Below are 12,801 nucleotides of genomic sequence, written 5' to 3'. Positions count from 1 at the left end.
AAAAATAAAAGAAAAAATCACACAAGAAGACAAGATTTACATGGTTCAGCCTAGGCCTACATCCACGGGCAGTGTCAAGAAAGTTTCACTAAGAACTCTCACTCTCTCAGTTTACAAGAGTCAAGGCTGAGATGATATTTCATAAAGAGCACACACCAAGTCGAGGTGTAGTAGTATAATTATTCAAATCCTAAACCAAGTACAGTACCCTGTACTTAATTAAAATACCAAACCAAAAGGGAATAGAGTCCTAGCCCAAGTCAACAAAAGGAGTCCAAGTCAGATATGACTCAAATTTGACTTTCACACTTGACATTGGTGCTTGAATCCCTTAAGAATATACCTCCCAGTTGGAAATAGGGCAGCTCTTCTTGATGGTTGTTAGGTCTTCGACTACATGGAATAAACAAGAACGCCTTCAATTGCTTCCTTCAACTATATTCTCTTCTTGGTTTTAGGCTTTTAGCTGCAAAGCAACTAGTTGCATCATCAACAAGCTATCATAAGACATGGAAGACTATCAAAAGACAACTTGCAAGTTATGCAGACGCAGCCACCCAAATACGAATCAAAAAATTGATGTCGTTCTTTTATTATATCCACTTATCCTTATTTTCCACTCTACTGAACAAAAGCACAAGTCCTCCAAGGTTGTGGACCTCAGTGCTGTGAGATGATATTTGTTGCTCTTGTCATCTAATCTGCAAAAAAGAGTAACCTAGCATTAGTCAGGAAAAAACTTCATATGATCTTGTTGAAAATTATTAGATGAATGAAAAATGAAATTGTTTAATTGTGTTAACTTCAATTAACATGTTGAGAATTCTGAGTTGATTAGTGCCTAACAATGAACGCATTCAAATAAGGTTAGCTAATTGCACATGTGGTGCATTTTTCACTCTCATGGAAGAAGAAAGAATTCAAACACATAATCAATGCAAAAAAAAATAAGATGGAACTTCACCCAAACATTTATACGGTGATTATCTTAAGAAATATTTTGAAAATCTTGTGGGTGAAGAAAATAATAATGCAAATTTTGTAACTGAATGTTATATGAAGCTTTTGTTTCCTAAAGTTAGTGAGTGCAAGTACCCATACTTAAATTTTAACCATTAAGCAAAAATAACTTCTCACAATATCTAGAAAACATGCTTCACACGTTTATCAGCCAATCAAAAATTTCAAAGATAAACATTCTATTTTAGAAACTGATGTCAAAATGTGAGAGAAACTGACCACTGAGGAGGACCAATAAAATCTCCAGTAACAACAAGCCAAAAATCTTTAAGACACAAAACACAAATAGTCTGATCAATTGAAAACTCTCTAATCCGCTTGTTAATCAGTTGAGACAATAGGAGTTCAGAAGCCTATTTTTCCATTGGTTCTAAAATGATGCTACCATAGAATATTGTTGTTGGAAACCTTTGTAGTCATCTGTGCAGCAATTTCATTTGACATACTGGGAACATTTCACAATTTCTAGTAAGAACAAATATCAAATAAGAGTCAAGTAGAAAACTAGGAGTTTGATTTAGATGAACTGAGACATGGCCTTACCTTTGCCTTGAAAGCAAATTTCTGTCTAGAAAAGTGTTGAAATACATAACTTGATTCATAGAATGAAACTTCTGGAACATGTGCTCAATGCTGATACTCACCAATACAAGAACCACTACCTAGAAAATGAACATATTGGAAAATTAATATGAGCAACATGAAGAGAGAAGGATCCAAACAGTAGGTAGAGTACTCATTTGTTGTCTTTTGTTTGATAGCTATAATTATTTAGCCATCTTTTTTCTTTTTGGATAATTAATAAAAAATTAATTAATAAGAGTAGACCACCACCCATGCAAGCAGTAATCATAGAAACCCTCTGAAGAATTACAAGCTAAAATTAAATAATCAATGTCTACAAAAGAGAAGGAACTGTAGGTCTGCCAATACCAGTAGTCCACTCATAAAGACAGTAAAATTTAGTTCAAGAGTAGGCAATCAATGCCAGTACGCATGTGATTATTTAGCATTCCATTTAAAGCCTTGTGAAAACTAATGAGTTCCTGTTATTGAGACTAAAAGATGCTGGATTAAAATGATATGTCATAGGTGTCAAAACTTTAATTGTCCGCAGCTGGATTATTTTGTATGCCAAGCATCCTTAAAAATGTAAGGTGATTTCAAAGATGAAACCTAATGCCATGCTAATGAACTAAATGCACTCACCAAGCAAGCGTTGTTCATGGAAAGGCTTAATGACCATCTCATTGGAAATTCATGTATTTTCCCTGCAAATCAGTTAGTCAGTTGAACATGGCTCCTGACAATGCTAATCTCTTATTTTCTTAAGTAAGTTGTATATCAACCACTTTTCTGTGAGAGCAAGATCAGATGGCTTTCTCATTGAAATATATGCAAAAATAGAGAAAATAATAATATCAAAACCTGTTGTAGTAACTAATGGCATCTATAGTCCAGATTAAAATATTTCTCTTGAGAGTTCTTGTGATTGATTTCTATGAGAAGCTTTAAGAATACTGTTATGTAGGAATAAAGGTTATACTTTGAGAAGCGCAAAAAATAACATTTATGACTAAAAAAACGTCACAAGTGGTAAAAAGTCCAAGAATCATTTACCATGAAATTAAGCTATCTATGAAATCAGGGGGTACTCTGTAGTCTGCTCTAACAACAAGCTATGCTCTTCATTCATTAGAACCTACCAAAGCTCTGTTTAAGAATGAAATGAAAACAGAACAAGAGAGGAAACTAAAAATATGCCAACCATATTGCAAAAAAATTTCCAAAAAAATGAAACCTAAATTATGAGAAAATATTAAATTTGGTAATAAATGAGATAGTTACCGTTCCTTTTCTAATAGTATGCTGCATAATCTTATTAGCAGCTAGGTTTGAAGAAACATGCACTCTTAAGCTTGTCGGCTTCAGTATTCAATACTCCTCAAGCTTATGCTAAAATCCAGTTATCGATAAACTCACCATACCTGATGGAAGGGAAAAATAAAGATAGAGCTAGACTGATATTCATAGAATTAATTCCTCATTTGAAGAAAGAATTCATTGGGATTTTTGTATTCTCTACCAGAAAGCATTTTTCTTTCTTTCTTTCTCCCCCATGCCCCTCTCATCACACCCCAACAAAAGAAATGGGAAAAATCTGGTTGCCCATTCGCCTCAATAGTTAAAGCTAAACTGTACTAGCTAGGGTGATACTATGAAAATCCAATCAGAATCAGGTCGTGAAGAGGGAAGAGTCAAATGACAAAAAGGTCTCTAAAGGGGAAGTTAGGAACTTATGATACTGTATATGACTTACCTCCATGGATGATTCACGCAAAGAAAACTGAAATTACTTTTCATAGATCATATTTTAATGCAAGGGTCATGCTTTCTAAAATTTAATGTGGTCATCACTAGCTGCTTTATTCAAATTATTTGAATTCTTCTCTTAATCAAAGTGTCACAAAATTTAAGAGATGGCAGAAATTGTTATGGAGAGCTGCCTAAATAAATCAGCGTGACCAAAGTCTGCTGCTACAAAAATGAAAAGTCTGCTGCTACAAAAAATGAAATGATGTATCTGGTTCTGATGCTAATGCTAAGAGAAACAATAGTTGATATTAAGTCTATATTGACAATAACAGTAATCAACACATTATATCTAGTTTTGTAATAAATTATAATGAATATTATGAAGCATATCCAAAAAGAAAACTCTTCCTCCCCTAACCTTCCTGTCACAACAACAATAGTGCTTTAACCAAAATAAAACACTTTATTTTTTGAACTAAACACCTGTATTTTATTACCTTCATAAAATCTAACCAGTAGGAGTATACAATAACTGAAAGGCAACTATCAGGAAAATGAATAGTTCCTTTCTTTGGGTACTACTTTGACCATTGACATCAGCTTATGATCTTAGCCCAGGGCAACCTGCAATCTAAAAAATTATACAATTAGAAAAATATGGTACTTTGATTTTTCAATAAAATATAGGAACATTTTCATTTAATTAAGGATGATTGATTGATTTTAAACGGAGAAATCAATTCCAAGTGCAGAACCAAGTGAAATCCACTCCTGAAATTGTGCACTTCTAGAATACCAAGATACTAAACAAAAGGAGGAAATGTAGATATTATTCTGTTATTGACAAAATAGCTGTTAGCAACTCAACTTAATTTTTGTGAATTTCTGTTGTGGTTGTCATCATCATTTGTAGATATTGCACAACAAGAAAATTAGAATAACCACAGATACTGCGCATTATTTGTAGATACTGCAAGTTGGAATATATAAAAAGGAATGAACCAATAGAATACTTGCACAACAAACTGTAGATGTATGCACCAGATTTAATCCTCCCCACAAACATTACCCTGATATCACCAAGTGCCAATTTTAACCCTATTTACACAGCCAGAAATCAAAGCATCCAGATTCTTCACCTAATCTCAGTTTCAGATACCATGCTATAAATTGTTTAAAATAGGAAATAGATAAAGGAAAATTCACATATTTATTAGTTTCATAATATGTTCTGAAATGATGTAGAGAATGAATATGCTAATACCATTGAGTTGTTGACTTGTTGAAACCAATTACTTTTCATCAAGCTCTATTTCTTGGAGAGAACATGAAAGTATTTGGATTTTGATTTCTATCAAGAACAGGGGAAAAAAAGTGATACACATACATAAGTTTTCTTACTGCTAAAATGGATCCCATTCCAACTCTAGGATGTAAAAAATATCAGGGCAATTCTCAAGCAATGACAAAACGCTTCATATCATACCATAATTGATTTAAATATATAATGAGAATTAAATCACCAAAGCCACAGACATTTCACGAGTATCAATTCAATGCCATGCCATCATGTTTTGGTTATTGAATTCCCAATGTATACCAGTTAATTACAAGTGAAACCTCGGATGCTTTGGTTTATAAACATTCTCCATTTAATTAAATATTAATAAATGATTTAAATATCAAGCAGTGTTTTTAATGAAAACTAAGCTACTTGACAAAATCAGGACGAAATACAAAAATTATTATGTTAACTCAAACTCAGTTCAAGATACAAAGATGTAATTTGGTAGAATGAAGAAAAAGATTTGAGGAAATTCACATACTATTTTTCCTAATATGGGAAGTCTTAAAATAAAGAACGAAAATCCTATGAGCACCTAAAAGAGGAAAAAAGAAAAGAGATACTAACGATGAGTTTGTTGACTTGTTGAGCAATCGCAGCACCCAAAAGCTTTGATTAAGCTCCAAATCCTCAGAGTAGGTGCTTCATCTGAAATTTAATTACCAGGAAATTTAGTGAAGTAGAAGAAATTGGATTTTTAATGTTCTATAAAGTACTGGGATAAAATAATGACTTAAATAGCTACCTGACTATATATCCAAGTGTGGGATGTGAGCAATCTTAGGCCAATCTTCACCCGCTTCCTTCTTGCATCTTTCCAATAAGATGGGACAACTCCGAATTTTTAGCGATTGCAAAGAGGTGAGGTTACCGATCCACTCTGGTATAGCCAATAAACTTGGACAATCATAAATCTTGAATCTTTGTAAAGACGTGAGATGTTGAATCCCCACTGGTAGAGTGGCCAAATTTGGAATGTTGTAGAACTTTAGGTAGTGAAGCCTCTGAAGGCCATGCCATTCCATCTCATCTCCATTGTTTATTATATCAAACTCGTTAGAACCATTAATTATCAAACGCCGAAGAGCAATGAGATGTTGAGAGAGAGGGAGAGGACCACAACTTAAATCTTGGAGAGAAATGAGATTGCACATCAGCTCTTTGGGCAAAGTTTCCTCCATATTCACAATTGTCATAAACTTTAATTTGGAGAGAGGGATAAACGAGGAATCAGCAATTGTAGAAGAAGAAGAGGTTGATGTTGCTATTGATGTTAGGCTCTCTAGGGTTGCCATGTTTGTCAACTTCATCCTCAATGTTTGCTCCAATGGCTTCAAGCTACACATACCCAGCTTTAGCTTTTTGAGATATGGAAATAGAGGCATGGATGTCAGCTTAAGGCAATGCCAAATAACTAAGTTGGAAAGACGACGAAATGAAGGCAGTGAATGATTATCGACCTCCTCAACAGAATCCCTCTGTCGTTGCCACCATCCTTTTAGATTTGGACAATATTTAATTTGGAGTTGCTCTAGAGATGGGAGAAACGAAGAATCAAAGAACCCACAGTTGTCATCTTTCTCTAATATGTACTCTAAATCATTCATCCATTCAAGAGAGAGACTTTTGAGAGAATGAAATTGATCCAATGGTGGAAGATGTTGGCATTTGTTACAATTATTTAGGGAAAAGTTTACAAGAGTTGAAAGTGATGAAGTCCCACTTGGAAATTTCACTCCCCCATATCGCAGTAAATGCAATTCGTGAAGATTTGAATGTGGGTACAAGGCTTCAAGTGACTCTTCATCATAACAAACGTTGGACTCATCCACTTCTTCTTTTATCCACCTCAACGTCAGGCCTTGAAGATGTTGTTTCTCTCTCATATTTGCATCCTTAGATTCTAATAAAGCATCTTTCCCATGTCTCAATCTCCTAATCTGTAGAGTTCCTCTCAGCTCGTTTAGCCCATAGAGTTCCTTCAATCCACCATTGCGCCAGAAGGGAAAACAACTATTCTTAGCTACCACAAATTGTGACAATGTCCGAAGCTTAGTCAACTGCCCCAGTCCACGTGGCATATGAGTCAAACGCCTACACTCATCAATCTCAAGATACCTGAGGTTGACTAATTTGTTAATATCTTTAGGCAATTCTTTAATTGGACATCGAGAGAGTCTTAGTGTTTGCAAATTATGCAATCTTGTGATGGAATTAGGAAGCATTCTAATAGAATTAGAAGATAGATCGAGGTACCTTAAATGCCTTAACTTCCCGATGGAACTCTGAATTATTTTAATACCCATATCATGTAGATCCAGCAAGCGTATGAACTTAAATCTTGAAACAATTGCATTGTAAGTTGACTTACCCAATCTTGGGTGTTGTGATTGACTTAGCAAAACAAATGTTCTTATCCTACTTGCTTTATACAATGAGAATGGAATTCCTGATGATGAAAGAAACGTTCTATCAAATGATATGTGGCGAGTTTTCTCTTGAATGCCTTCCTCTTTTGAATAAAAAGTGGCATTATCAGATGCTGCTACCGATTTTGCAAGATCATGCATGAGGTCATGCATTTTGAATTTTAATATATTTCCACTCCCATCTTCTTCAACTTCCTGAAAGAATGATCTCCAAAGTAAATCCATAAAATACTCATGACCAATATCTTCCAAGCATTGGTTTTGACTTGAAGACCTAATGAATCCTTGCGCCATCCACATTTTAATCAATGTTGGTTTATGAATTTTGTAATCCTTCGGAAATAAACAACAATAAGCAAAGCATTGCTTCAAATATGATGGAAGATGATCATAACTTAGTTTAAGTGATGGTAGGAAATCATTTTCTTTTTGAGCTACTTTTGAAAGTTCATCATTCTTAAAAGACAACCATTCTTTTTCTGGGTTTTTAAAGTACAATACACTTCCTAGTGTCCTTATGGCAAGAGGGACTCCTTTACACTTTGCAATGATTTCCATTCCAATTTCCTTAATGTAAGGATTCTGTAAATCTTGTCCATTTGCAAATGCAAACCGCTTAAATAAACACCAAGACTTTTCTTTATCTAAACCCTTTAACATGTATGGTTGAACAGTTTTCGTAATCTCTGCCACTTTCTTAATGCGTGTAGTCACTAATATCCTACTACCTCTTGCTCCACCCATTAAAAGATCTTTTAGGCTAAGCCATTTTTGAGGATTCTCATTCCATACATCGTCTAACACAAGTAGGTAACGCTTTCCATCAATTTCTTTCTTAAGATCATTAATCAATGTGTTAATTTCAAGGTCTTCTTGTTTCATATTTTTTGTGCACTCTAAAATTTTCTTAACAATTACTTTTAATTCAAAGTCATTAGAGACACACACCCAAAGCTTTTGCTCAAAATGATTTTGGATTTCTTTAACATTGAATACGAGTTGAGCTAATGCCGTCTTTCCTAGTCCTCCAAGTCCGACTATCGGGAGGATCAAAACACTCTCTTCAACATTGCTATCCAATAGAATTCTGATAATCTCTCTCTTATCATTTTCTCTCCCAATAACTTCTTCAGTACGAACAAAAGAATGAGTTTCTCTCACCCTATAATTCCTCGCTTGTGTACGCTCATCTAAGTGGAACCCCTTATCGTTTTTGATGGCATCTAGCCTCTCCCTCATTGCCTTAACCTTATGACCCATTTTATGACCATTTACAAGCTGGTTGGATTTGGAAAAGAAGATGCGTACCTCTTTTGCTTTCTTATTCCGTGTCATCACTTCCCGTCGTAAAGCTTCGGTGGAGATGTCATCCAGCAAGTCGTCCGCTTCATAAAGTGCATCGTTCAGCCTTTTCAGCCACACTCTGACTTGATTGTTGTGATGCTGCTCCTCCTCTGCGTCCTCAATCACAGCACTGATTGTCAAAACTGTGTCGCCGAGCCTTTCGATCTCGTCTTTGACGCCCCAGAGTAGTACAATCTCTTGGGCTAAGAGGTTGCTCGCTTTCTCTGTGATTCCCTTAGCAACGCCGACCAAAGCTCCTTCCGCCATTTTCTTAGTGGGAATTGAATGAATAGTATCTTTGTGAAGAGACTAAAGATAAGAACGATTTCTGTATGTGATCAATATATAAAGACCCTGGTCTTGAGTATACCTAGAATTGAGACCCGCTCTTCAATCTTGGCTCTTGATAGACTTGCTGTCTCCTCGTGATCCTGTGAGGGGAGTGAAATATCAAGTATGTGATAGAGCAAAAAAAAAAAAAAAAAATATTTAATTTTAATTTTTTTTATTTTAATGGGACCCACTAATCATCTTTTTTTGTTTAGAAAAAACGAACGGTTGCCTTTCTTTGGTAAGTTTGTTTTTCACATTGGTGAACTGGTTATTGCAACTTCATTCTTTTCAGTCACTTTATTTTATTGATCTTGTAGTTGTATTCACTATCCATTGAATAAAATGAATCTAAACTTATTTACCTGAAACTGAAAATATTATAGATAAAGCTAAAAGATAGCTGAAATAGTATAGTAAGACCTATGAATAGTATCAAAAAGTGTAATAGGACCTATAAATAGTAACAAAAATAAGCTAAATAGTAAAAAAAAAAAACTGTCTTTTTAAGCCAATGTCAAATACACACTAAGTCTCCTAATGAAGATAGCTTTATATAAAGACCTTATGATTAATATGATGAAACATTTTATGCACATTTTTTTTTTTTTTTGAAAAATCCTAGAGCAACTAGTAATTTTATTATAAAAAACTTACAAACCAATGTGTTTTTTTTTTTTTTTTTTTTTGAGAAACCGGACTGAACTTTGATTAAAGAGAGTCGGCTAAATCAGCCTAAACTACAACTAAAAATTGTGGTGGAACATCCTCTATCCACACTAAAAAATCCAAAATATTAAAAACATGTCTTGCTAAACAATGAGCAACAGAATTACATTATCTTTTTACATGAGAGTAAAGTAATTGATAACTTAACGTCATCAATCAACAATCCAAATGGAGCTAGTGAACTGTGGTCGCTTGATAAAGCTTTCATAATTGTGAGTGAGTCACCTTCCAGTATAGCCTTGGTAATGCCAATCTCTGTTGCAAAAGACACCGCCTTAGCTGCTGCCAAAGCCTCAATTTCATTGCTGCTGTAGGCTTGAGACCACCGTTGGGAGCAAGAAGCAATAACTTGACCTGAGTTGTTTCTAATAACCACACCAATGCCTGCTGCGTTAGCACTTAAAAAAACAGCTCCGTTGAAATTAATTTTCATTAAATCCGCGGGAGGAGGTTGCCATCTAGTTCTGTGATTGACCTGCCCACCCATCACCGGAGTTGTAGATGGTTAACTGGCCAAGAAATCAGCAAGTTTCATTGAAGAAATCTGGAAAATCTGGTGTAGTGGAGCAGCAACCTGGTTGAGTCAGACCTTATTACGTTGATTCCATATCCCCTATGCTACCATCGCAAAGAGTTCCACTTCACTTGATTGTGTGAGTATCCATGAGAGTAATTCTTTGAAATTCAGGAAGCTTGATTCTTGGTGCATTTAGCCATGAGCAGATCTCTCCCATACCGTGTCTAGCTCCTTGCAAAGCCACAGAGCATGCAGCGGAGACTCCTGGGCTTCATGGCAATGGTCACACAGTGGATCATCGATGATGGTACGTCGGACTAATGCTTCTTTTGTTGGCATCGCACCTCTGCAGGCCCTCCACAACAGATTTTTCACTTTGTTAGGAATTTGGAGAGACCAAATCCCTTTCCACAAACTTGAATCCGCACTTGAATCTACCTGCACAGAATCCATCTCAACTTCTTCCTTGAAGAACCTATAGCCCGTTTTACAAGTACACTGTCCGTCATTCGTGTATGGCCAAATCAGGACATCTTCATTCACTTTTCGACTCAATGGAATTTTTTTAATAATTGCTGCTTCCTCCTGTGAGAAAATTCCATCAATCAATTCCTTATTCCACCTCCTTTCACTCTCATCAATCAAGATAGCCACCAAACAATTCTCCATGGACTCAATTGGATATGAAACGACTAGGGAGGAGGTTTTCCTTGGAATCCATCTATGCTGCCATATGTTAATTGATTTCCCATCCCCAACTCTCTATCTAGCCCCTCTTTGAATGACATCTTGCCCTTTAAGGATACTCCTCCAAGCGTATAATTGAACAATTTGAGAAAAAAACGAGCTTTGAACACCTTATAAAATAGAGATGATCTATTATGTAAAAGGCGCCAAGCTTGCTTTGCCAACAAAGAGTCATTATACAATGACAAATCTCGGAATCCCATTCCACCCACCATTTTGGATTTTGTCAACTCATCCCACTTCACCCAATGAATCTTTCTACGGTCACCTCTTTGTCCCCACCAAAAATTTTTAATTATTGCTTCAATATCATAACACAAACCCAAGGGAATTTTGAAGCATCCCATAGGGTATGTGGGGATTGCTTGAATAACAGATTTTATTAAGACTTCCCTTCCAGCTTGAGAGAGTAGTTTACCTTCCCAACCTTGAAGCTTTCTCCACACCCTTTCTTTAATATAATTGAAGCTTGACTTCTTTCCTTTCCCCACCAAGGATGGAAGCCCCAAGAACTAGTGTAAAATCTCTTACACCCCAAGGCTTTGTTTGATGCTAGATTTTATATCATCCAAAGTAGATCTGCTAAAAAAGAGAACTGTTTTGTCCCTATTCACCTTTTGGCCTGAAGCCCTCTCATATGCCTCCAAAATTTTTAGAACATTGACACATTCTTCCACCGTTGCCTTGCAAAATTGGAGACTATCATATGCAAATAAGAGATGAGTTAGTTTTGGACCCCTCCTATAGAGGGAGAAGCCATGAATATCTCCTTTCAATTTAGCATTTTTGATCAACCCATTCAATCCTGCAGTACACAGCAAGAAAAGAAAGGGGGATAGAGGGTCACCATGTTTGATACCTCTAAATGGGTGAATAAGGCCTCTTGGTTCCCAATTCACTAGAACAGAATAAGTCACTGTTTTAACACAGATCATGGTCAGATTGATCCATCTCTCATTGAACCCCATTCTCCTTATGACTTCCTCAAGGAAAATCCATTCAACCCGATCATAAGCCTTGCTCATATCCAGTTTAAGAGCCATGAATCCCGAGGAATCGGAATTGTATTTTTGTAAACCACGTAGTGTTTCAAAGGCAACTAAGATATTGTCGGAAATCAATCTATCTTTTGTAAAAGCTAACTGGTGCTTAGTGACTATTGTGGGAAGGATACTCTTTAATTGATTGGCTAAAACTTTAGAAAAAATTTTATACAGCACATTACAAAGACTAATAGGGCGAAATTGAGTAACATATTCAGGATTTTCAATCTTTGGAATGAGTGTGATAAAAGTATGATTAACAGGGTGGGGTAAGGTACCTGTGTTTTGCCAAGATAAGATAGAAGAGGTCACATCCTTGTCCACTATCCCCCAAAAATGTTGGTAGAAAAGGGGTGGCATTTTGTCTGGACCCAGCCTTAAGTAGGACCATCTGATTCAAAGTTGCTAAAACTTTGCACTCCAAAAACTCACGTGATAGATAAGAATTCATCTCATCCGTAATTAATTTAGGGACATGCTCTAGCACATTGCTGGAATTCTCAAGAGTAGAAGTTGTGAAAAGATTCTGATAGTAACTTGTCAATACCGCTGCAATCTCATCAGGTTCAGTTTTCCAAGTATCCATCCCATCTTTAATACCCCTAAACTGATTTTTTCGGAATCTTTTCGTTGGCCGACTATGAAAATATTTCGTGTTCTTATCCCCTTGACTAGCCCATAATAACCGTGACCTTTGAGCCCACATTCTCGCCTCCCTATCCATGAGTACATCAATTTCTATTTTTAACTCCCTTACCCGATGATTAACTCCATTGACTTGAGCTTCAAATTAGGCCCTTCTCAACAACTCCCTTTTTTTATTAATTCTTGTCTCACATTTCCAAAAACATTACGGTTCCACCCAAGTAATTCCGACCCACACTTCTCAATTTTTTCCAAAATTTCATTGCTCAACTCTGACCCAACCGTAGAGTCCCATGCTACCTGAATAGTTTCTCCATAACTTGGATGAGATAACCA

The 12,801-nt window shown here is 35.9% G+C and overlaps 1 protein-coding gene across 20 annotated transcripts; it reads right to left on the bottom strand.

The window, feature by feature from the left end:
- On the bottom strand, window positions 1-8,858 carry LOC115986349 (putative disease resistance protein RGA3). Of its 20 annotated transcripts, none has more exons than XM_031109228.1 (7): window positions 5,427-8,858; window positions 5,249-5,329; window positions 2,641-3,967; window positions 2,230-2,291; window positions 1,564-1,682; window positions 1,240-1,485; window positions 1-701 (listed from the first exon to the last, which is right to left on the bottom strand). In XM_031109228.1, exon 1 carries the CDS (start codon window positions 8,719-8,721, stop codon window positions 5,431-5,433), a length of 3,291 nt encoding a protein of 1,096 aa, XP_030965088.1. In that variant the 5' UTR covers window positions 8,722-8,858; the 3' UTR covers window positions 1-701; window positions 1,240-1,485; window positions 1,564-1,682; window positions 2,230-2,291; window positions 2,641-3,967; window positions 5,249-5,329; window positions 5,427-5,430. The 20 variants fall into 20 exon arrangements, with proteins under 20 accessions (XP_030965088.1, XP_030965096.1, XP_030965083.1 ...); XM_031109236.1 differs by having other exon boundaries at window positions 3,834-3,967; XM_031109223.1 differs by having other exon boundaries at window positions 2,230-3,967.
- Window positions 8,859-12,801: the final 3,943 nt, after the last annotated feature.

This window comes from Quercus lobata, chromosome 4, assembly GCF_001633185.2.
Source record: "Quercus lobata isolate SW786 chromosome 4, ValleyOak3.0 Primary Assembly, whole genome shotgun sequence".
In the NCBI taxonomy this organism is placed as follows: domain Eukaryota; kingdom Viridiplantae; phylum Streptophyta; class Magnoliopsida; order Fagales; family Fagaceae; genus Quercus; species Quercus lobata.
The sequence above is the reverse complement of the archived record's forward strand: the minus strand, read 5'-3'. Positions and strand labels throughout refer to the sequence as shown.